The 25,679-nt window shown below is 36.4% G+C and overlaps 1 protein-coding gene across 1 annotated transcript in view; it reads right to left on the reverse strand.

Annotated features, from left to right (window-relative positions):
* Positions 1-639: 639 nt before the first annotated feature.
* The window catches only part of Sytalpha (Synaptotagmin alpha), a 609,065-nt gene continuing 584,025 nt past the window's right edge, over positions 640-25,679 (reverse strand). The window contains exons 5-11 of the mRNA XM_069835540.1: positions 21,942-22,111; positions 18,897-19,177; positions 15,768-15,875; positions 4,152-4,272; positions 3,511-3,710; positions 1,559-1,676; positions 640-1,095 (exon numbers count right to left, since the gene is read on the reverse strand). Coding sequence (XP_069691641.1) covers positions 782-1,095; positions 1,559-1,676; positions 3,511-3,710; positions 4,152-4,272; positions 15,768-15,875; positions 18,897-19,177; positions 21,942-22,111 — 1,312 coding nt within the window. The 3' untranslated portion in view covers positions 640-781. The remainder of the gene's footprint in view (positions 1,096-1,558; positions 1,677-3,510; positions 3,711-4,151; positions 4,273-15,767; positions 15,876-18,896; positions 19,178-21,941; positions 22,112-25,679) is intronic.

Genomic DNA, 25,679 nt, shown 5'->3' on the forward strand with positions numbered 1-25,679 from the left:
TGGTCGTACTCTCATTTTATATCCACTTCGACTGGCTTGCAATTATAAGAAATTTGGAAATTCTCGTTTTTGATAATGTTTGTACATTATTAATCCAGTTTTTTAACGACTTTGTGTATTAATTAAGGTTGAAAATATCAAGGCTTTTTTATGTCTCCGTTTCTTTGATGTATGCAAACCTAAGAACAAGAAGTTCCCAGTTTTATTTACTTTCTCGAGACAACCAAACCAAGAAATTTTGTAGCCGAAGATCCATTATCTGGACTGATTTTAAGAATGACTTATGTCTGCCGCGCCAATTCTATAATCATGGAAGAAGTGGGGACCTTTATATTGCATTAACAAAGAAGCAACCGGGGTTCGATCCCAGGGACCAGCTTGGATAGTAACAATAATTACAAGAGCCACGACCCATTTCCTTCTCAATCCTACAGTACTTCGTGACATAATTTCGTACACCATCTTCCCAACTTAACTATAAGCCAGCTCATCCATCTGAGAAGTGAGAACTCTCACAAATGGCTGAGTGTGCTCCCCTCTATGGAGAGGTTGGAGGCAACTGCTGAAAAGCAAAAGCACCTGACGAAGAAAATAAAAACAAAGAACTTATAATTTTGAGGAAAGAAGAACTATGAATACATAGAATCTCCTTGGATATAAAATCCATACCTTTCACTTTTCCTTTTAGACATGTAGCCTATACAACGATGCTCTCCAATGCAAATTGATGTACTGTGCCTTACAATGAATGCTTTTGTAAACGTTAATTGATAGCAGATCTTCACTGTGGATCAGATAAAGGTAACCACTGAGCAGTAGCTGTTTTACTGGTGAGAACTTCTTGGAAGAAGTCTCGTTCCTGGGGACGGCATTCAGGACCAGGTCCGACAACAGCGCGCCCCAACAGTTCACTGGGGCCCAACAGACTGTCGTGCATCACACAGAACTCAATCATGCTGCGTCCCAGTGCCTCTCGACTCACATCAAACGTGAGAGCCTCGTTGAACACTGGACATAATGTGTTGCGGTGGACACCCGTTTTTTTCTTCTTCACACGCTTTCCATTCTGCATTAGTGCCACCTTTACAAATGGATCTGCACAAAAAAAAAAAAAAAAAAGAAAACATTATTATTCGTGCTTTTTAAAGTTGTATTTGAACATTTACCATCAAGTTCGTAAATCAGAGTATAAAACAAGCAGTGGCAGTGTAAGTGATTTAGTTTTGGGGGAGGGGGTGATATTTATGTGAGCAGAACTTAAACAAGGTGGACAATATTCCTTTCATATGCCCCATACCATGAAAATTATTGTAAGAACAGAATGACAGACGCTATTATTCAAAAGTTGCCAGAAGAATATGAATTGAAGTTCATTATTTCCATAGAATACTCTGCAAACAGAATAGCTCAGGACTTTTATTTTTGTATCGGATGTTTACGTTATTATTACCAGTCTTAAGATTTGATATTTGTAAGTTCAATAGTTTTTTGTTTTAATTAATTTTACACATTATATTTCAGACATGTTACACAGATTTGGACGGAGGACTATATTTACCTGAAGAAGTTCGTGTATCATCTACAACTCGTAAATTACGGGCTTTAATAACTACTACTGTGAGGCGCTCAGCTGATGGAAGGTAACATAGAGATACCATCAGGTCACCGAGTTCAGCCTGCAATAAAAGAAATCAGAAACTTGACACTCTAGAACATTATGAAATTTACAAACACACAAAAACACACCCACAACACATCTTGAATACTCAACTGAATTTCAAAACACACAGCCTTTCTGATATAATCATGAACACACCCCACCACAACAGGAAACCAGAAGATAGGGCTGGACCTCACTAGGCTTCGGAAATGATGGACACCACGTCAAAATTAATCAGCCAGGTAATTTAAGCCTACCATAATATTAATACAGTAAAGTAGTTATTCGTATTCAGTGACAGAAATAAAACATGATCAAATAATCATGTAGGAGATAACTATAACAGTAACATTAAAAAAAATACGAAGTACGGTATTTGTAAGGTAAAGAATTTTACACTACATAGTTCGGCAAAATAGCAATAAAAATCTACTGTTAATTCGACATGCCTCTGTATGCAGAACGACAGTCTGCGAGCTGGGGGAGTCCACAAAAAATATCATTATGTTCGAATAATATTAACAAAAATTCTGGTCTTGTAAATAAAAAAATAAGGAATACCTTTTCAAATATCAGAGAAAATATATCATATTTTTTCATCATACCCCTAAGTTAATATTTAACAATATTCAGTCTATAGGCCTTACTTATAGAATAATTGGTTGTGGAGAAAGTGCTAAATCACATCTCATTCTGCTGTCTTTGCTTCAAAAAAGAATAATTAAAATTTGTTTGTCAAAAACCTGTTGATTACTCAACACATTTGATATTTTCAGAATTTTGTGTTCATAATTTTAAACAAATTTACCATTTAACTCTGTTGAATTTTTTAAATAATCGTTGTAAGTATATAAAGATATCACAGAAACAATTCATAATACTAGGCGAAATTTCACTCACTCACTCACTCACTCACTCACTCACTCACTCACTCACTCACTCACTCACTCACTCACTCACTCACTCACTCACTCACTCACTCACTCACTCACTCACTCACTCACTCACTCACTCACTCACTCACTCATCCATTCATAGTGTTTTGCCCAAGGGCAAACCCAGCTTTCTCCAATCTTTCCTATTTTCTGCCTTCCTCTTTGTCTCCACATATGATTCATATATCTTACTGTCTTCTATCATCTAATATCTTCTTCTGTCCCGAACTCTTCTCCGTTCACCATTCCTTCCAGTGCGTTCTTCAGTAGGCAGTTCCTTCTCAGCCAGTGACCCAACCAATTCCTTCTTCTATTCCTGATCAGATTCCGCATCATTCTTCTTCACCCACTCTTCCAACACAGATTCATTTCTTATTCTGTCTGTTCATTTCACATGCTCCACATTTCAAATGCTTCTAGTCGCTTCTCTTCACTTTCGTAATGTCCATGTTTCCGCCCCATACAATAAAAAGTACTTCACTAGTCTCTTCCTTAGTTCTTTCTTCATAGGACCACAGAAGATGCTCCTTTTTCTATTAAAAGCTTCCTTTGCCATTGCTATTCTCCTTTTGACTTCCTGGCAGCAGCTCATGTTACTGCTTATAGAACACCCCAAATATTTGAAGCTGTACACTTGCTCTACTGCCTCGTTTAGAATTCTCAAGTTTACCTTGGCGAAATATATGTTACCTCTTTTATAGAAACCAAAATGCAATACAAATCCTGGGCAAGCAAATTCATTCTTCATATTAAGGACATAATAATTTTTTTATTATTATTTATTTATTTTTTATTCATTTACTAATATTTGTGCTGTACAACAGTCTGGGACCAATATAATAATAATAATAATAATAATAATAATAATAATAATAATAATAATAATAATAATAATAATAATAATAATAATAATACCTTTGCATCTTGTTCGGAACAGGGGCCCAGCCCTTTCCAGAGAGTTACTTTTTCAGAGAGGTCAATGTGTGCTAAAGGGAGTTTAACACCACCAATGCTGTGATGTCGGGAGTATGCATCAAAATCGTACAGGATAACTTCAAGAGTACGGCGGGATAATGTGGTGGGACGCACTTCAAACACGAAGTCTTCATCGAACACTGCAAAATCAATAATAATTATATAGTTTTAATGTCTTACTGCCTCGTAATACGACGTACAGAATTAGTCTAAATGATGCTGCAAAAGAATATTTGGAGATTATAACGGAAATACAAGTTTCCAAATTTTTTTTGTAGGCTACTGAAATGTGTGTGCGTGTTTTTTTTTGTTATGCAGTCTAACTGTCCGTTCGTTTTTGTACAATATTTTCTCCAAAAATTTTTCAACGGATTTTATTCTTATTCAATATTTGCAAATAAATTTATGTGAAAATAAGCATATGAAATGTAATAATTTATAAGATATAAAAGATAGTTTATTTGAAGAACTTACAATTATTTATTTTGAAAATAATGAATTGCTAAACATTTATTCTAAGGATTTCCTGTTTTTCAAAACTAAGGTAACTTTACTGTACATAGTTTAATACTGATACAAACCTGGATTCAGTGTTCTTTTGTGAATACGAGTTTGCCAAACGTTACTTCTGTCTGGCAATAGTCGTATCTTAGCGTAAGGATCTGCTGTGCCACTAAAGTCTCGTGCCTGTAAATCATGTGCCTGCAACATTAATAACAAAATTGATCCCATCAACAATTAAAATATGTAGGTAATGATTTGATAGCGCTGAAAATAGAAAAACAAAACTCATATGAGAATAAAACCATATGCCTATATATTGTATACAAATATTAAACGAATTTGATACATAATTTTTTAATGTATTACATCATTTTATAATATAATTTATTATACATAAAACATAAAAGTATTATTACAGCTAGTTTATCACTGAGAAATAAGGAAAGAATTTATTGAAAGCAAAGACGTTACTGGATTATGCAATAAGATAGGCGATGTTTGGATCTTGTGTCTCAACTCTTATATTCAATTATTATCGAGGAACTCTTGCGTGTGCTCGATTACACAAATAGAACGGGAAAATTCGCTCAGTGTCCATTCTATATAATCCCTATTCGCTAGTGACACGTTGGGCAAGTGTAGAGCCTTGGATGGCGTTCTCGAAATATACTCACATACTGTAGTAGGCTTATATTGGGAGATACACAGTGAAAAAGAATAAGAACTTGAGCAGACATGCCGTTCTACCACAGTCTAGTATATACAGCCATAGATAGTTGTAACCACTAGGATCGCTACTATTGCCTCATCACAGACAATGAGAAAAATTTCTGGCACAGTCAATTGTTCCTAGTACTCTCATCACCTCAAGCTTCGTGACTGTATATACTACACTGTGGTTCTACCACTTTCTATTAAGGTATATTATGAATAGTTACAGAAGCAATCAATCAAACAGAGGTGAATCCTGAGGAATGAGTTGTAAAGGCTGGCACGGTATTTACCTATGCCCCCATGTTAATTTGTAAAACCATTGCACTCAATTTATTCAGATACCCAGTTTTGAAGCCGTTAGCCCTGATGAAGAAGGAACTGTATAAGTAGTCTCCTATTTATTTTATTAACTAGGATGTAAGCAAAGTAACTTTTTGTTTATCTTTAAGTGGCAGCTACAAGAACCTCGGGAGAGAGTTTGACCGCGAAGGTAGGGCCGAATCCAAAGCTCCAAGAGCAGGCGAACGACTTGAATTTTGAAAACTTCTAAGAAATTGAGGGGGAAAAATTTTAAAGGAAGGGCGGAGGACCGTGGCCCGTTTCTTTTAGGACTCATCCCGACATTTGTCTTTGCGCCCTAGGAAAACTACGGAAAAACCAAGGGCAGGATGAGTTGTACTGACGACTAAGCCAATTAGCTTATTGGTTGACCCTAATAAAATTGTGACGAAGAATCGTTCGGTTCTTAAAAGGGAGGTAATTTATGAGACATATTAAGCAAATACCTTACTATAATAATACCGGACAGCTGTATACTAGCAGCATTGATGAGAGTGCGAAATGTCGCGGAGCTGACATCTAGCGGAGAGGTGTGGTATTACGATCACAAATACAAATATTAACATATCAGGAATCGGACTATTGTTAAAAAGGTGAGGTACTAATGTGGAATAATATCTGAGACACTTAAGAAAATATATTATTGCGATGTACCGAAGTAGCCTACATATGATATTTCCGTGCAGGAATTCTGTGTTATCATATGATGAAGGATCGGTGGAGCGGAGAAAAATTCTCTCCAGCACCAGGATTCGAACCCGGGTTTTCAGCTCTATGTGCTGACGATCTATCCACTAAACCACAACGGATTCCAATTCCTCTCAGTTTAAGCTCCAACTCTTAGTTTCCCTTTATTGGCTAATCCTCATGCACTGCGTCACAGGTGTGTGACAGTGGCACAATGTCATAAAATACTTTACTTAGCATATAACAAAAGATCTTGTCTTGAAACTCACGTCAGAAATAAGCTTAGTGGCAAGGAAACAAGCACAGACACAACCTCTCATTTTCAACTCTCAGCACTAACTGAGGAGGGTGGAAATGCCGTCGTCGTCTGCAGTTTTATGAGCCACAGACATAATAGAACAATGGTACCGGTAGATCAGGTACATCCTGTTATTCGCACTCTAAAATATCGACTTTAGGCCGGGTTTTGAAGTGATCTGTGCATGAATTCTGTCTTAAAGTGCTCCTACTTCTGAAATATACTTACCAAACGCCAGGCTTGTTGAGTCCGGAAGTTCTTACGTTAGTTGACCATACAAGGATATACTGAGAATCGGTATATCAGTCTTCGTAATATACACGTGCTTCGTTACAAGATATTTTTTACATTCCACTAGTGTTATCAAGTAATATAATGTGAGTTGTTTACATATCACTGTAATACACAGTCAACAAAAATAATCCACTAAGTTACTCACATTTTATTTTGGAATTTACGATAAGATAATATTTGACTGGTTTGTCCTGGTGGCCTAATGAAGGAAATGGACATGGACGCCGGGTTGGAATATCAGCTGACAACTTTTTGTTTAGGACGTAATGAAATATATCCTAAATATATACATAACATCTATGCTGCAAATTCTCTGTATTGTAAGTAGATAGGCAGAAAAGAACGTTACATTTTACCTCATGGAATTATTTATAAATGCTATTACTATTGTTAAAAATAGAATAATAACACATACTGATCAGGTGTAAACTCACTCAAAACAAAATCGTCAAATGTATAGGCCTATTAACCAGTTCACGCATTGTGATCTCAGCATCCAAAATCGCCACTTTTCTTAAATTTAATAAGTGATCTCCTTTATTAACGCAAATGTATGTAGTTTTAAATACGTATCTAAAATGATAATGATATTATCATAATCATCATTCTCATCATCACCATTATCGTTAACATTATTATCGTCATCGCTATCATTATCCTCCTCGCCGCCGCCACCGCCACCAACACCACCAACACCAACACCAACACCAACACCAACACCAACACCAACACCAACACCAACACCAACACCAACACCATAATCATCATCATCATCATCATCATCATCATCATCATCATCATCATCATCAACACCTTCATATCACCATTACTAACACATCGTCATCGTCTTCATGTTGGTTCGAAAATTAAATTCTTTAGCCTGTCTGCTCTAGATAGCCATCTAATAAATAGAACAAACACAAGGCAATGGACATATTTTCAATCTGTGCCTGGAATCAGATCCAAATCATCTGAGTTCGTGGTTGCGCAATGTACAACCATATAAAAGATAAATTTATATAGACATTTATTGTAAATGACAGATATTTTACAAGAAATGTGTACTATCAGGAAGTTTTCAAACACTCTGATTTATTAATTAGACAGTAGTACGAAGATTTCGAACAATTCAATTGTTTCTTTCGCTTTATCTTCAGTATTACCAAAAAATATATTTTGTGCGACAGCCCATAGAGGGCCTGGAACGACCAGCAGACTGCTGGCCTAACGTCCAGAAGGCTACGGAGATGTGAACGATCATCCAACCATTACAGATGTAACGTGTGGTTACCACGATAATCCTCCCAGCTGTTACAGCTGGCTTACGACTTTTGCTACTTACTGTAACACCCCAAATTCGTCATGACGGTAGACACCGGTCCCATACACTGGCCGAAATTTCATGTGAAAATTTCTTCTCCCCCGAATTTTCGAATCAGCCTCTCATTCCGTAACTCTAGTCCAAGGCATCACTCCCTAGACCACGAAGCTACGGCGCGGGACAGTTTTACCAATACTAACGGTAATAATGACAGATTCACAAGTTTCAGCCTAATCCCCGAAATGTAATGGTGGTATGAAATTAAAAATGAGCTGCCTTCTATACTTTTGGTTAAGACGATGGTTATAAATATAAAGCCTCTTTAATTGTCAGTCACTAGTAATATTTTTGCCACGTTATGAATGAAGTTTCGTGATAATAATATTTTACGTGTGCTAACTTATGTTACGTAATTCTTATCTAAGGCTTCTTTTACATGTGTGAATTACAAGTTTTCGAGGGTAATTCCCTATTTGTGACTAGTTGCAGGAAATGGGATCTAAAGTCGGATTTTGCATTTTTTCGTTTTTTGTGGTTTCAAAAAGAGGATGAAATACTGAACATTAAAAAAATCATGGTTCTATGTGCTACAGTTTTAAATATATTACTTATTGAATACTGATATTACATTATGTACTTTTCGAGAAAAATGCAAATTAAAGTTTTCATTTGTTTTCTTAGCAACTATAAGACAGATGTAGGCATTTAAAAAGCATTATGTAAAACTACGTCCTAGTTTAGTATGTAAAAAAGCCTACAGGCAGAGCAAGCTGTCAAAACACAGAAATGCAGTTTTTACACCGCAAATTCGTTATTTTGTTCTCCTGTAAAATTTCCTTTCACGACTTTAAGTCCCTTTTCGCGCAACGGGTCACATTTGCATTGTTATAGGAAACAATTTAGACAAGGTTAAAGTAGTAGGTTATTTTGCGACGCTTTATCAATGAGTTCGGGGTCCAGCACCGATAGTTACCAGCATTTGCTCATATTGTGTTGAGGGAAAACCCCGGGAAAAACTTCAACCAGGTAACTTGCTCCAACCGGGAATCGAACCCGGGCCACATGGTTTCGCGGCCAGACGCGCTAACCGTTACTCCACAGGTGTAGACAGTTTAAAGTATATTATGCTAATTTTTTAGTTGTGTTTTTATGTAGGAGGTAGAATGACGGAGAGAAAGAATGTAACACAAAAGAAAATAATATACACTTTTACTATACTTTTGAAGGAAAAACTATAAAATTAACCATTTAATTTGCCTCAGAGGTTTACAGTTTTTTTCTCTTGTACGGTGGAGGGACTCGAAGGCTTGCATTGCAGTCTGAGGCTTATTGTGCTTACCACTCATATTCTGTGAATGGTTGGGTAGCCGAACGGCCGTGCTCTTATACAAGTACAGTACACCGCACCGTGAACTTACCCCGTGCTAAAAGTATGTAGTTAAACCAAATCTCAATTTATTTAAAGAGAAAGCGGCATGAAGTGAAAAAAATAACGTTGTTTGTTTTATATATTATTGTTCAAGTTTTCTTATAAAACAGCTGTATCAGAATGAAATAGTTCTATTTAAATATAATGATAATGATGATGATGATTACGACGATAATAATAATAATAATAATAATAATAATAATAATAATAATAATAATAATAATAATAATAATAATAATAATAATTTATGCTCGACCATGCCGAAATGTAGTAATTATACACCTGGTAGCAGTCCTTTAATGCATGTCATTAAAGTACACCTATTCATTAAAGTTCAGCTTTTCGATTATTCTCGGATATGCAATCGAAAGACAACTAGCGAAACGTCACGGAGGCTGGAAATCCAATACTGTCGCAGAAGGTTATGTTCTGTTACTATAATAATTAGCGTTAATTGTAAATAATATTCAAATAAATTCAATTTGTCATCTCGTTTTTCAATTCTAAATCAATTTCCAGGTTATATCAAAATTAGTTCATGTTATTCTCTAGATTACATCAAGGTCAATGACATTATTATTCCTGGGAAAAAATCAATACTTTCGCGTCTGCGCACATCTCACAATTTACGAGCTATGCACAAGGTCACTTCCGACCTTCAGTCAGATACGAATAAAATGAATACTTCTGAATAATTTCAAGTTAGAAATATGGTCGAGCATAAAAAGTCGTATGAAACTTGCCTATAATGGTACTTAAGACGCTCTATGAAAATTATGAAACTCTCTTGCGCTCGTTTCATAAACAAACATACTCGCGTCTTAATTACTATCATTATAGGCTCGTTGCATAATGTACTATTAAGGAATTCCTAGAATACAACAGCTTTATTTTATCAACACTAATAATAGCAAATCATAAATTTCTTTAGAGAATTCTTGCAAGTATAGGCATAACGTAGTCCTTAATTTTGTCATTCCTGCTGATAACTTAAATTCTCTTTTGAAGATAAGTAAAAATATATTTCAGAAATGCTGTTTACAAAGGTGTTATAATTTGTTAAGCGAAAAACGTGAACTTTATCGATCTGAGGCCAAGAACTTGTTTTCTGTGTTCAGGAACTTGATTATGAAGATGGAAAAATCGTAAATCAATCACTATCACTGTACTAAGAGAGTATGTTTGAAATAATTAATGCTGTTGATTGACAGGAAGAATTCTACAAGAAACTGAAGCGCAAACGAACTGAAGATTCTCTGTGAGAACACGCTACGAGAACACTTCTGTTAGTTACAAACAGTGTAAGATACAAAGAATATGATATTTTTAGTCAACTGTCCGAAGACTGATTGGAACCAATAAGTGAAAGTGACACTAATAAGGTATCACTCATGAGGCAACTAAGCCAGGAAATAGGGTGATCAGTCTTCGAACTGTTGTCTAAATAAACCACAAGGATATTCTGAAATCATTTAATGAAAAGTTGATTAAGATTTGAGAGCTGTGGAAAGTACTAAGGGTTATCGGTTTTCAATTGAGAAAAATGTTAACTTTAATTGTTTAATGAAACGCTGGGTTATGCAAATTGAACCTGAAACTAATGATCTGGAACTTGAAATTGTTAATGACGGCGAATGCAGTTTCAGCAAGCTGCCTACTTTAAGTTTACGTCATTTTTACGCCAGGTAAAGTTTTAAAATATATTTCCGATTGCGTATTCATTCATTAATGTTTTCTTTTGTGTGAAAATGTTTTTACGTCATTCATCACTTGAACGGAAGAACTGCTAGTTATAGTCTATTTAAAAAAGTCGTGTTATTTCGTTATTTGTTCCCCTGCTTTTCATGATCACTCGATTGCTGCTAGAAAAGAAGAACGGATAGTTCTTCCTAAAACACATTACACCTATACGGTGTGGAAAGAAACCGAGGTGTGTATAGTAGATCTCATGAACATGTGTCCAAAAGTTGATCGTTACCGAGTTAGAGGCCTTTCAAGGTTCTGCTGGAATTGTTGATGGCCCTAGTTGATACACTCTTGATAGTTAGCTGCAGCCTGCCGGTGTACCAGCAGTGATACATCACTCTAAGAAATATTAAAAATTTCCACCTTACGCCTGAAAGTACGCCACCCTGAAACACCCAGGCATTCAGCATATCTACTGGCAACCTTGCGAAGCGTTGTAATGTCCGTAACGAGTGCTGTGTAAACGAGGCCTTGAGATGTTTTCAAGGTCATAGTCCGTTTGATTGAGATCTGGGGAACGTGCAGGCGAGACGATTGGTTCTGCACGGCCTATCCACTTGTGAAAGAACTGCCCATTCAGATAGGCTATGTTGTTTAGTCATCTGTCCGAAGTCAAGATACCAACATGGTACCACTTATGAGACAACTAGGCCAGGAGATAATGGAGTAGGGTGGTCAGTTCCTTCCCCCCTCCATTGTATACATCGCCGATTACTACATATTACACTAATCAGACTTCAGATGTATATAAACAATTGTTTTTCCTCTGATACATATCGTCAAGTGAGATGTACTGCCTGGTAATAAATGCACTTTGACGTTCAAAGTTATCTGACCTACGATTTTATGATCGTGTAAGCGAACTTTCCAACCACGGGATAAGTCAGGACAAAAGATATTACAAATTGATAAGCTTTGAAAGAGTTCCGCTAGTTATCAACATGTGCCACCATTATTGGGCGGTTAATAAAGTGTCAGGAAAAAATGATTATGTAGATTAAGTATAAATTATTCTCATAATTGACAATATCATCGGTTTCCAGCTAAACCCAGTGTTGTTTTACAATCAGTAGAGTGGTATGAAAAACTGAATTCTATAATGCGGGTATATTATATACCATTGACAACATTATTATCTTCGCCATCTATTCATAGAAGTAATAACTAAAGAAGTCACACTTACTCCAACAATTATCGATCACTATCGATTACTAGGGCCCGATATCTTCGATCGTCAGTGTACATATCAGCCAGAACCTCAATCAGATAGCTTATATAGCTTAGGCTATATTCTGCTGACATGTGATGACGCTCTATCTTGCATGAACCATACAGAAATATTATGTCTAGTGGGTAACCCACGAGGAGGACATTTAAATGGTATTCCAGAAACAATGAACTATACTGTTTTCGCTGTAAGAAAAATCCTAATGTAAACACAAGCACGTGGCTGTCATACCCGTGATTGGCTCCCAGTCGAAACACTCACACGACGCAGGAAAATATAGTCCGTATTTGGAAACTATCATCTTGTATTATTTAAAAATAAAAAATTGAATTCTAGTTGTTAAATACAATGAAACATATAACTTCACTCATATGTAAAACGATATGTAAAAGAAAAGCTACTTTTATATTTTATTATGTACTATGAACGCGGATGAATACAAACAGTAATACCGAGGTAGTTTCTTCTTGTAACAAGTTGGCATCCCTTCACGTTAGCACGTGGTACTGAAGTATGGCTTCTGCATCCTCGGTGTGTGTGGTTATTAATCGTAAGACTGGAAACCCTCTCAAATAGTCTTAAATGTATACAATAAGTTATGTGAGATTTAATTACAGTAATTATAAAGTAAATATTTCCTAAACAAATGAATGCATAGTAGTGAGGTTAGGCCTACTTGACGAGTAACGGGAAATGTTTAACATGAAACAGAATGTACAACAGTAGGCGGGAACACGTACTGAGAATCTATGGCGCCAAACAGCGGCCAATGAAGCCTCACTTCAGTCACGTGCTATTGTTTATATTAGGATTTTTCTTACAGCGAAAAGATTATAGTTTTAGCTAGTAGTACAAGCAGCGCTTTGGTCCAGTGTAAGTTGGATGCCAACTAAATAGCAACACACTCTAAGTTAGTACCTAATCATAATCAGTGCAGAAACGTAGCTATTACTAATTGCTGAAACATATTGATCTGTAACTCGTAAACAATCGACCATAGGACATAATGTTTAAACGGATATTTTGTGTTGTTTTGAGGTCTAACAATCTATATCCCCGTTATTTCCCACAAAAATGGAAACACTCTGTAGTTATAACACTAGGAATGAACTCTGAAAGAACATTATCTTTTTCCATTAGAAATTAAATTCAAGTTCCGTATGTAATTAAAAGGTTTTAGTCTTTGTTGCTACAAGTTAAATCCGTGATCTTAGTTAAACAGCAACTCTGGGTTTCTACAGAACTCGGCTGCGAAGTTGGATAACTGGAACTATCACATAACTTTGAGTTGGGGGAAGAGGCCAGTCCCCGGAGACAGTAGCCTGCGTGCAACCCGGCAGCCTTCCAAACCAAAATGTTAAATCTACACACAACTTCGACAGAGGTCTCGCCTGCATCGTCCCCAGAGGTTTCCCCGCGTGATGAACTGAATGAAACGTCAGGATCGCTGGTTTAACTTTGTCGGAGGAGATTTATGGAAAGCCATTATTTATAATACTCTCCGGGTTTCCGGTGAAAAAGAATCGGTTTCAATCAGATAACTAATCGAAGAGGACATTAAATGTCGTGAGTTTAAAATATTAGCACAATTCCCCTGATATTTATATCTGCCTATGGTAAGAGTCGAACTGTTCAGAGTTCGACAGATAGCCAGAAGTAATTTACGAAAGAATTAAGGGAGTATGTCTCATAAAATGTAATGTCACATTTAAAAATTCACTTTACAACAGTTTTATAAATAAGTTAGATTCAGTGGTTCCCAACCGGAGTGTCGCGCAGCCCCATGGAATGTGTCGCGAAATTTTGGGATTGAAAAATATATTTTATGCCATCCAGAAAGTCTCTTTACAACGCATTTTTTATTTACAACGAAGTATTTGATATGATAATTTCATTTTGAGACAGACTTTACCAATGAAACAATGCTCAGTTTAATTTGTTTCTGCCTGACGATAATTCCAATGAAAGTGAACACCTGAAACATTACTTAGTAATTAGTTTACGCTTCCCACTTAGTAATAAACAGAGTTTAGAATCGTCAGAACATATTGGTCAGCTTCAGTATATAGTACGTGTGAGCGCGACTAGGCTATTTTTATCAAAAGCGCTTTATTTAGATTTTATCAACAGTAATCTCACTAGAGGTTTTGATTTATCTAGAGAAAATCGGAAATCGAGTGGGATTTAATTGACTATTACACGATTAAAAGAAAGTATATAAAGATTAGAAGTAACAAAGTACTCCAATACAATAAAATATTAATTGACTTACGAAAATACAAAACTGTCTTCAAATTTGTACCACCTCAACATTATAAATATTACGCTAGTAGATGGCAGTAGTATGTTATTATTAGCCGTTTTCTTGGTATCAGTTGTGCCAACTATGGAATCTTCATTGAACTCTGTGGAAGGTTACTGGTCAAGAAGGCTTTGTTGATTCAGTTTCATTTTTATTAAAACAGTTGAATTCCACTTCAATTATCCCGATCCCAGTAATCAACGTCACATTACAGATGATTTTCAATAAATCTTAGTATTAAACAATCTCTGATACGTGACTATTCATAACATCATATAGCAGAAGCTATAACATAACCCAAATAATATAAACGAGTGTAAAAAAAGTTTTAATTAGGGATGAAGAAATAAACAATAAACGTTTAATTAACGACGATGAAGTAAAAAATAAACATGAATAATTTTAAAAGGAACAATTATTGAAAGTACAATTTTCAAATTTGAATGTTTTAGTGGTTGGTGGTTCAGTTGATGATATATTGGACGTGTGCGTAAAAGAAGTGAACTCGTTGATGTACATGGTGTAGCCTATCCCTCAACTTATTCAGGATTTCCGAATGGTGCTCTTCATATATGACCAGTGATCTTTATTAATTCTTGTTCTTGAATGCCAATGCGAGTCATATTTGAAAGTGCTGTGCATCGACTGGAGTGGTTTGTAATTTTCTGTTTTTTGACGTCCAGACCAGTGGAGTTTGAAATGTTGGCAAACAGATAAACAAATGCTGGGGTAGTGATAAAAATAAACAAATGCTAAGGATGCGATAAAATTAAACAAATGCTAGGGACGCGATAAAATTGTGCAATAAGCAGCCATGATTGGTTGAAAGACGTTTCTGTCGTACCGTTTTATTGGTCAAAAGTAGTGTGACGTAGTAAAAGTGTAACAGTCATGGACAAATTTTTAATTCGAAAAAGACAATCTGAATTAAATTCTAGGTTAGATGACAGCAGTTCTAATTCAAGTAATGTGAACGAAAATTCCCTTCATGGTTCACAAAAACGCACCGCGTTTCATAAATATAGCGATGAACTACTTGCATTATGGTTTTATGTGGCGTGGAGATGAATATAAACAAAATCCCGAGTGACTTATATGCGGAAATGTTTAGTCAAATCAGTCGAACAAAGATTCAGAATTGCTTAAAATTAAAAATCAGATTTTTTATCCATTCACTGAAACATGCCATACCTAAGGAAAGCGGTGAACGAAAGAATTAAGAGTGCGGCCGTACCTACCTGAAGGTTTTCATGAACTCTGTTCATTAAATATGTTAACGAATTATTCTCGTGCATATTTGTCGCTTTTTTATAACAAAATCAAAATTCATCTTACCTCTATGAGTCTCACTGTGAGGATACCAGCGGCCGGATCATAGGTCAGAGTCAACTGGATGGAACCGCGCAGATCTTCAGGCAGGCTAGGTGTTCGAGAAGGAGAAGCCTGTAAACACAACACCGAAATACAGGAGATATCCAGATTGTTTATAATGCAGGGAATGTTAATCGCAAGAGCTTTAGAAATAGGTCTGTGTAAATGAACATACCAACAGCCCGAAATAACTATTCATTATTCCTACCACTATGGAGCTCTCTATTACTTGTTTATAATGTTATTTGTGGACACCAGTACTAATAGTTGCACTATGGAAAGAGCAGAAAAGTGGAAATTATAGACATAAAATTACGATTTAATAAAAATTTTTACGCTGAGATTAGTCAATTAGGTACAGTTCATCAGAATTATCGTTAAAAATAAGTTGGCTTAGAAAAGGTATCAGCTTAAATCTGACATTCACTTGAAAGAGAAGCCCGCTTAAAAGGGATAGGCTAATCTTCAAAGAAGCATTTAATTGTAAATTACTATCTACAAAGTAGAAAATTAAATATGCATGGTCTATATAAATTTATGTGTGTGACTTCATACGACTGAACGTCGCATTTTCGTTTCTATTTATTAAGATAGACGACTCTAAGCATTTTCCATGACCATCTCTGTTATCCATAATTTACTGTATTTCATCGTTCCACGATTGTCGCGAACTACCCTCTTTGCGTCTCCGCGGTACCTTCCAGTAGAATATAAAATTTGCCTACATTTCTTCACTCATATAAGAAAATAACAAATTACTGAACCTATTTAGAGTCCCACTTCCTGTCCGATGTAGTATAGTCTCTTCCACATCCACTCTTCTTATTATTCCCTTTCCGAACTCCGTCGGTCCTAGAAACTCGGACGCTCCGTCGAATACATATAGTCCATTTTAATAGACTACTCATTGTTCTCTATTACTTTTCTTAAAAACATAAGGATCAGACTTATAGCAAAGATCAGCATGGAACATAATGTAGTTGGAATAAATTTAAGGAACGCTGTCCATGAGCAGCAAGGAACGTTTTACATATTCCTTTTCCCTAATATTTTATTTTCAGTTGTATGTAATTCTCTTGTAAGCTTAACAACTTCCCATAAAATTTTAGGGCTTTTTATTCTAGAGCAGGCCTGCAAAACCCGTAAGTAGGGAAAATATGACGTCAGCTTCACTCCACTTCTATTGGGGATGATCGACTTCCGCGTAGAGTTGTTTACATTCTCTGCCCGTGCAAAGGTCCATCAGTAGCGGCATGTAATTTTCAAAAAGGATTGTAATAAATTCATTGTATTTATAATGCGTTATCTCGTTTCAAGGTTTACAATTATGCTAGATTTCCTGTCGGTAGTTTCTTTGAGATTTCTTTGCACCTAACCTGCTTTAGATTTTCGAAAACTTTCCTCCTATTATCATCTACGGAAACATAAATCTATAGCATTTAAGTAATGAACCTTGAAAGTCACTATTAATTTAAATTCAAAATGAACACAACGAGTGACGTCCTTAATTTAACAGTACATAAATAAATAATCAATATACAGTTCGTAATAATGAACTTACCCGAAAGTTTGTGCATTCCAGAATTCTTAATATGGGCTTTTGTTGAAATGTGGTTTAATATTGAAATGACGAGTAGAAATAAATTGGATGGGACACAGTAAATAAGCAATTCTTTCGTCTTCAAGAACAAAATAATCATATTCCCATTTCCTTTGGAAGTAGTATTTCTTCACGGGTTTAGATCTTGCCATGTTCCAGTTCTCTTTAAACTGCAGTACACGTATTGTGTATTTATTTAGTATTTATTTATTTGGCTGAAGTGCGTTACAATGTTGAATGACAGCATTGACATCCGGTCATATAGCTATCACTCTTTTATCAACGTACAATTTATTTATCGTCCTATTACTAGTAAAACCTGTTAAGACCAGTAATGCAAGTTTTGTAAAAACAGGAATTAAAACTTTATTAATGCACGAAAAATCATAATAAATTCTTCAAATAAAGTAATTGGTTTGTTGCCTGCATGCAACATTTCGGACATATTTCATTTTAGTAGAATACAGAGCAGGGAAAGACAAGTCTGGGACTGTACTTAACATATTTTACACAAAAAGTGGACTTAATCGGCTTTACTAGTAATAGGACGATATATACATAGGTAGACTTTCTTACATTATATGCACAAATACATTTTAAAATTTATTTTACATGTCTTTTAACTTATTTATTTCCCTCATTCGTTTTTCTCTTACTTTCTAAAGGTACGTTCCTAAGGATTTTATTATATGTCCATTTGTAATTCTTGATAATGTATTGTATATTTGCCGCCGCGAGAATGAATGTTGATGCATTCGAGCGTAAGTAGAACGCCATGACCGCACTGGTATAAAAGGTGGGTGGGGTAAGAAGGGGTAGTAAGGCAGTCGCCCTGAGGAACTACAGTTCTGCAGGTCTGTTCTAGAGGATACAATTTTCAAATAATAAAATTTTTATTCTTTCAGAGCTTCAGACGCCAGAAAGATATAGCTAGTAGTTTTTTGAGACTGCTTATTTGAATGACTCGAAAGTGTCTTATAGTAACTTATTTAAATGCTTTCTCGGCACTAATCAGCTCATATGATTGGTTCTGAGGTACGGGTCTTCAGGTCATCAATATAAGTAACTGGTGATTGGTAAAAACAATGGTCTTAACATAACACCACATGAAGAAATCAAATGGTGTTATGTCCGGGGAACGAATGTGAATGGAGTGACTCTTCCGATACGTCTTTTCCTAAATTACTTGTCGAGACTGATACACCAAATAATGAAGAGGAGGACCTTCTTGCTTTAGAATAATATGTAATTATAGGTGCTCAATCTGAGGTATACTATAATATATTGTTTCAGAATGTTCAAACAGAAATTAAATTAAATTAAATTAATGGGGAAAGCGAAGGCAAAATTAGCGTTTAAAATTATTTTCATAGAAAGAGCGGTGTTACAGATCCTCCCACCAGCAGCCGCGATTGATTGTCAGTGAGAATGACAATATTTTCGCTATATGTTGACTTCTAGCAAAATCGTTTAGGCCTATGGAACTTGCTTACCTTCTGGTATAGTGAGGTATCGATCTTTGTGTGGTCGAGTTTCGTATGCATGGAGGAGACACGTGGCCGAGTGGGGTTGGTCGTGGAGAGTACCACGTGTTTGTCGCTTCTTGCTATTGGTAGTGCGAGTGGCGCCCCTCCTATCGCCGCAGCTAAGGCGCCTGCTGTCGGCGGTCCGGTGTTGTTCGTTGGTTCTGCTTGAGGTTGCTGCTGTTGTTGAAACGGAGACGGACCGACTGTGTATCCTAGCGGAGTGCTAGGTGTTCCTGGAATGGAGTCATCTGCAACACAGTGAGCAAAGCAGTGATCTTCGGGGATAAATTTGCTGTTTCAGCTTAGGTCCTACAGTATTCATCTTCACCATAAACATCACGGTAAGGTCTTAAGGCCTGTTCCGTCTCAATATGTAATTTGAGAATATTGTTAAAATTTGAAATTGAACACTCCATCTCTTCTTAGGTCGACCGATGTCTCTTCTACCTCTTGGTTTGTACCGATTGCTATATTATTTTCTGGATGCGATTTTGTTCCATTTTGAGAATGTGATCATGACATAATTTACATATTAATGTATTAGTGCTTTTATTCGTGTTGCCCTACGTCGTTCAACATCTCCTACCCTGTATCTATTAAATTGAAAAAAATTCGTTCTGGCATCGGGAATCGAACCCGGGACCTCTTAGCTCTGCGCGCTGAGCGCTCTTCCAACTGAGCTATCCGGGACACGATCCACGGTGCCGGCCGAACTCTCCTCATTCATATCATTAATGGCCTACTACCTGCACGTATGCAGGAGCGCATATTTAAATTACAACAGTTTATGAATACTTTTAACGTACTTTGACATACACATATAGGCTATATTCATATATGAGGTCTCGCTGTCCTCATTGAATACAATGACTATAAGTAGCCATACTGTAGATGTATCTATTTTTCTCAATTTAATAGATACATCTACAATACCGGTATGGCTACTTATAGTCGTATTTAATGAGGACAGCGAGACCCCATATATGAACATATATGTATGTCTCCTACCCTGTTCAACATCTACTTGAAGGATTTAGTGAAGAACTGTTTTTAGAATATGGGAGGAATGATAGCCTAGTAGGAGGAAGAAGAATAAAGTGCATAAGATTTTCTGATGATATGGCGTTATTAGCAGAAGAGGAAACGATACTAAACGATATGCTACTGGAGCTAAACGACAGCTGTGAGCAGTATGGAATGAAGATAAAAGTAAACAAGACCAAGACCATGGTTGTCGGAAGAAAATAAAGAAGATAAACGTGCGAGTACTAAATGAGGAAGCAGAGCAAGTGGACAACTTCAGACACTTGGGCTGTACTGTAAGCAGTAACATGAGTTGCTGTCAGGAACTCAAAAGGAAGATAGCAATGGCAAAGGAAGCTTTTAATAGAAAAAGGAGCATCTTCTGCGGACCTCTGGAAATAGAACTAAGGAAAAAGTTAGTGAAGTGGTTTGTATGGATATGACATTATATGGAGCAGAAACATTGACATTACGACGAAGTGAAGAGAAGCGACTAGAAGCATTTGAAATGCGGATATGGAGAAGAATGAAGCTTGTGAAATGGACAGACAGAATAAGAAATGAAGCTGTGTTGGAAAGAGTGGGTGAAGAAAGAATGACGCTGAAACTGATCAGGAAGAGGAAAAGGAATTAGTTGAGTCACTGACTGAGAAGAAACTGCGTACTGAAGTATGTTCTGGAAGGAATGGTGAACGGGAGAAGAGTTCGAGGCAGAAGAAGATATCAGATGATAGACGACATTAAGATGTATGGATCATATGCGGAGACAAAGAGGAAGGCAGAAAATAGGAAATAATGGAGAAAGCTGGGTTTGCAGTGAAAGACCTGTACCTGAGCAGAACACTATGACACTTAGCTAGTGACCCAACCAATTCCTTTTTCTCTTAACCCCTTTATGTAAGTCTGAATTTGGCCGATTAAGCAGGAACTATCTACAATATTTATTGATCTTACCTAATAATATCAATTATTTCATAAATTTAATTTGAAATTCGTTGAAGTGATTAATATCTTACAAATATATATTCATAAAGAATTTTAATAAAATAAAGTGATATTGTTACCATCATCATTAGTTTACATATAATAATATTTTCTCTCGAGGAACCTTACTTTCTGACTTCTTCTCGGATGCAGCATAGATACACATGAACCAATAGGCCTAATAGGCCTATTCCTTCAGCCGTGGTAAGCAGAAGTCAAGTTAAGTCACATTTGTACATAACGTTTGTGACAGATTGAATATAAGCCACATCATGACAAAAGACTAAATTTCAAACTTAGGTCTATATCATAGTCCACGATATTAGGGACAATAATTTGAATAAAAGAAAGAAATTACGTTTTGTTCAAAACTATACTACCCATAAAATCGAAAGAAGAAGAATAGCGTGAGAAATGGGTAGAACGGAGAAAAATTCTCTCCGGCACCGGGATTCGAATCCGAGTTTTCGACTCTACGTGCTGACGCTTCATCCACTAAGCCACACCGGATTCTAGTTCCGATGCCGGATTGAATCCTTCTCAGTTTAAGTTCCACCTCTCTGTTCCCCCTTTGGTGGCCTATGTTCCCCATATGTAGGCTACTTCGGTACATCTTAGTAACAGAAAAATAGCTGGTCATACATAGTACACAAATAAATAAATAAATAAATAAATAAATAAATAAATAAATAAATAAATAAATAAATAAATAAATAAATAAATAAATAAATAAATAAATAAATAAATAAATAAATAAATAAATAAATAAATAAATAAAATAAATTCCTAGCGCGACAGCCCACAGATGGCCAAGACCGCCAGACGATTGCTGGCCTCACGTTCACATGCCGTAGAAGAGGTGAACAATCATCCACTAGTTCAAGGTAAGGTGTGGTTAGTATGATGATCTCCCAAGTCATTACAGGTAGCTTGCGAAACCGGGGCGTCATATACTAAGAACCCCGTAGAAGAAATTAAAATCTGTGAACGTAGCACGAATCTTACCTCCAGAGGTGTCGGCGTTGTCGCTGTGGCAGACGCTGGCTTGTCGCTTTAGATTTGGCGGGACCCAGAACTTATCGTCCTCGCTCGGGGAGCGATTCAAAGTGCGGCTGCTGCCGGGCTGGGAGTCCTCCCCGGCACCCAATCCACTCACGCCCACCAGCGCCTCTTGACTGCAACACGAGATGCACAACGAAATCCAGTGATAGCTGAAATGTGTTTTACTGAGCATTGAATTGGTGCCTAAAGACACATGCTATTAAACAATACGTGCTTTCTCGTTACAATTACTTACTTACAAATGGCTTTTACAGAACCCGGAGGTTCATTGCCGCCTTCACATAAGCCCACCGTCGGTTCCTATCCTGAGCAAGATTAATCCAATCCCTAGCATCATATCCGATCTCCATAAAATCCATTTTAATATTATCCTTCCAGCTACGTCTCGGCCTCTCTAAAGATCTTTTCCTCCCACGTCTCCCAACTAACACTCCATACGCATTTCTGTATTCGCCTACACGTGCTACATGTCCTGCCCATCTCAAACGTCTGGATTTAATGTCCTAATTTTGTTAGGTAAAGCATACAATGCGTGCTGTTGTGCGTTGTGTAATTTTCTCAATTCCTCTGTAACTTCATCCCTCTTAGCCCCAAATATTTTCTAAGCACCTTATTGCCGAACATCCTTAACCCTTGTTACTCTCTCAAAGTGTTACACTTATAAAAATATATAATCATCATAAACATATTTGAGGTTTTAGGACTGCATTTAGTCTTGTCCTTGGAAAACAAAATTGTTAAATGATCTTGTTGTCTTCCATCTTCTTTTTGGGTGGCTAAGTTCATGTGTTCCATGAGGGTGAAATTTAATAATAATAATAATAATAATAATAATAATAATAATAATAATAATAATAATAATAATAATAATAATAATAATAATAATGTCTTTATTAAATACAAATGTGTACAACTTTAAGCAATTTTTTTTATAAGTTTTGGGGAGATCTGGCTCGGAATCTCACAGAGTGAGTGTAGTTGTGGAGTATGGTGAAATGGTGATGATAATGGTGAGGGGAAACCGGAAAACTTCGAGAAAAACTCCTTGCGTCCGCTTTGTACACTACAAATCCCTTCGTGACTCAGACTGGGATCGAACCAGGGTCGCCACGGTAGACGATGAGGGTAGCATTTCGTAGCTAAGATACACTCTTTCATATTCAATCGTATGAATATAGTTGGAATGATGAAGCGAACTTTAAATTGTCCGGTCATGTTAACTGACGTCACTGTACGTACTGGTGATATCCTGAAAACCATGGACCGTATTCGTAGACATTCTTAACGCGGGCTTTCGGTGGATGATCAGCGAACTAACGTTTTTCGTATTCATAAACCAGTGTTAGCGATATGATATGATATGAATTCTGTACAAGTAACCAATCGATAGCCGGGGCTAGTTTAGCAAGCTCGTAGAGCGTGCTAGCGAAATGTCTATGACTAGCAACTCATAAGAATATTTTAGAAAGTCGAATCAACCAGCCAGGAATTACAGTTTGTGGTGGAGTCTTGTGCCACTTAATACTACTCGGACAATGGCTTTTAATGCACTTTGACTGGCCAGAGTTATTTCGAAATGCTGTCAGCGTACGTAGTTCCAGGAGTACAGATGCTTTACAATAATTCTGATTCCTTCTACTTTTTTTTTTACTTGGTTATTTAATGACACTGTATCAACTACGAAGTTATTTAGTGTCGATGAGATTGGTGATAGTGAGATGATATTTGGCGAGATGAGGCCGAGGATTCACCATAGATTACCTGACACTTGCCTTATGGTTGGGGAAAATCTCGAAAAAAACCCAACCAGATAATTAGCCCAAGCGGGAATCGAACCCGCGCCCAAGCGCAACTTCGGATCGGTAAGCAAGCGCCTTAGCCGATAGCGCTACGCTGGTGGCTCCTCCTATTTTCAATATGACGACGCTTCACTGCACAATGCCATCACTGTACGAAACTACGTCACGTAAATTTTTCGTGGAAAAGTTATCGGAAGGAGAGGACCAAATAAAATGCCACCAAGGTCTACAGACTTTACTCCTACGGATTTCTTTTTCAGGAGCTGAGCCAAAGACAAAGTATACGCGACGAAACCAAGGACATTGAACGACTTGTCTCAGCGCAGGCGTCTTCAGCTATGTGTCAATGCGAAGGAAAGGTAATTTGAATATACAAAGGAGCTGTAAAGCACTATGGACAGTAATAAATTAAGAAGTTGTAGCAATACATTGTGTCATTGGCTAGTGTAGCAACAAATGTAGGCTATAATGACTTCTGCGCGACTTCGTATTTTATATTGTTGGATTTTCTTTTTATTACGAACATTCTGGAGCTTCCGTCCAAAAGCGGACATATCGAATTTTAATGAGAATTGAATTTGATATCATTTTCGTAAAATTAGATTAAAAGGAACCTGATTTTTAAATTACTTTAAACAAAATATGGATAAAACCAATGTTAAAAGGACTTTGAAATTGCGGTTTGCATTCAAAAGAGGACATATTAAGAATTGTATTAAATCTTATTATTCAGTCTCCGTTTTATCTACCAAATGCGGACATATCCCATTGTTTACTTATGAAGAAATAAAGTGATCCATACAAACACGGACAAATGTAAAATGATTGTGAATAATAAATATTTTTGACAATGAGTGAATTTTATTCTCTAGTCCAAACTGTGGCATTGGCTTAAAGTTTTCTATAGGCACTAACATGGAGCAATCTTGCGTTGGTCAAATAAATATGGGATATCGGAAGAAGAAGCTTTTTGGAAGGAAATGAATCGAGATGAGTTTATGAGCCTTTAGAAAAATTTTTCTGTAAAGTTAAAACTTTTCCAGTACCGATGTGCTAGTCAATACGAATAAATGTAAAGGATCTTGATGCAGTCAAAAATAATTTTGTTTGAATCATATACAGTGCGTATACTAACTGGCTCCGCAGTGAAGCAAGCGGCAGTATTCGACCCGGCAGCGATGTAAAGTTGGTACTGTGAAGCGCCTGGTTTGAACGTAGGAATATTACATCTATTTTCTCGCTCCCTCCCACTCTCTACCATTCAATGCGGCCAAGATCATTGACTGTACCTGCATGATATACCAACACAACTCCTCGAATCCCCGCGTTCTGCTTGCCACTTCTCCTGCGGAGCCAGTTAGTATACGCAGTGTATATTAGCCTTTATTTTGCAACATTTCTTTGATATTCAATGTATTTACCAGATGTTAAAGTTGAGGACAAAATTGTATTATAACTCATTAAAGTAATTATGTATTTTGAAATCATAAAAACTGAAATATTAATGGAGTTTCCAAAGAAAACTGAAAAAAAATATAGTTTTCAATAAAAAGTGAACAAATCCAAATATATATATATATATATATATATATATTACTACTGGAATACTGAGAAGATGAATGCGGTATTAACACATTCGATTAGTAAGAATGAACAAGATGTTACATATTAGTTTTCCTTTCTTTTTGTTTTAAGGGGTTAGGTACAGCTTACAGCAGTAAAGTTTTTGGAAATATTCAACATTTTTTCCTCCATTATTGTATCTTGTACAATAGTGAAAATTGGTATGTGTAAAACACTGTCCTTCTGCTATATGAAAAAAAAAAAATATTTTTACGATTACAAATATATATTTTCAAAATTCAAAATGTGCATTTCACTG

This window comes from Periplaneta americana, chromosome 9, assembly GCF_040183065.1.
Source record: "Periplaneta americana isolate PAMFEO1 chromosome 9, P.americana_PAMFEO1_priV1, whole genome shotgun sequence".
In the NCBI taxonomy this organism is placed as follows: Eukaryota; Metazoa; Arthropoda; class Insecta; order Blattodea; family Blattidae; genus Periplaneta; species Periplaneta americana.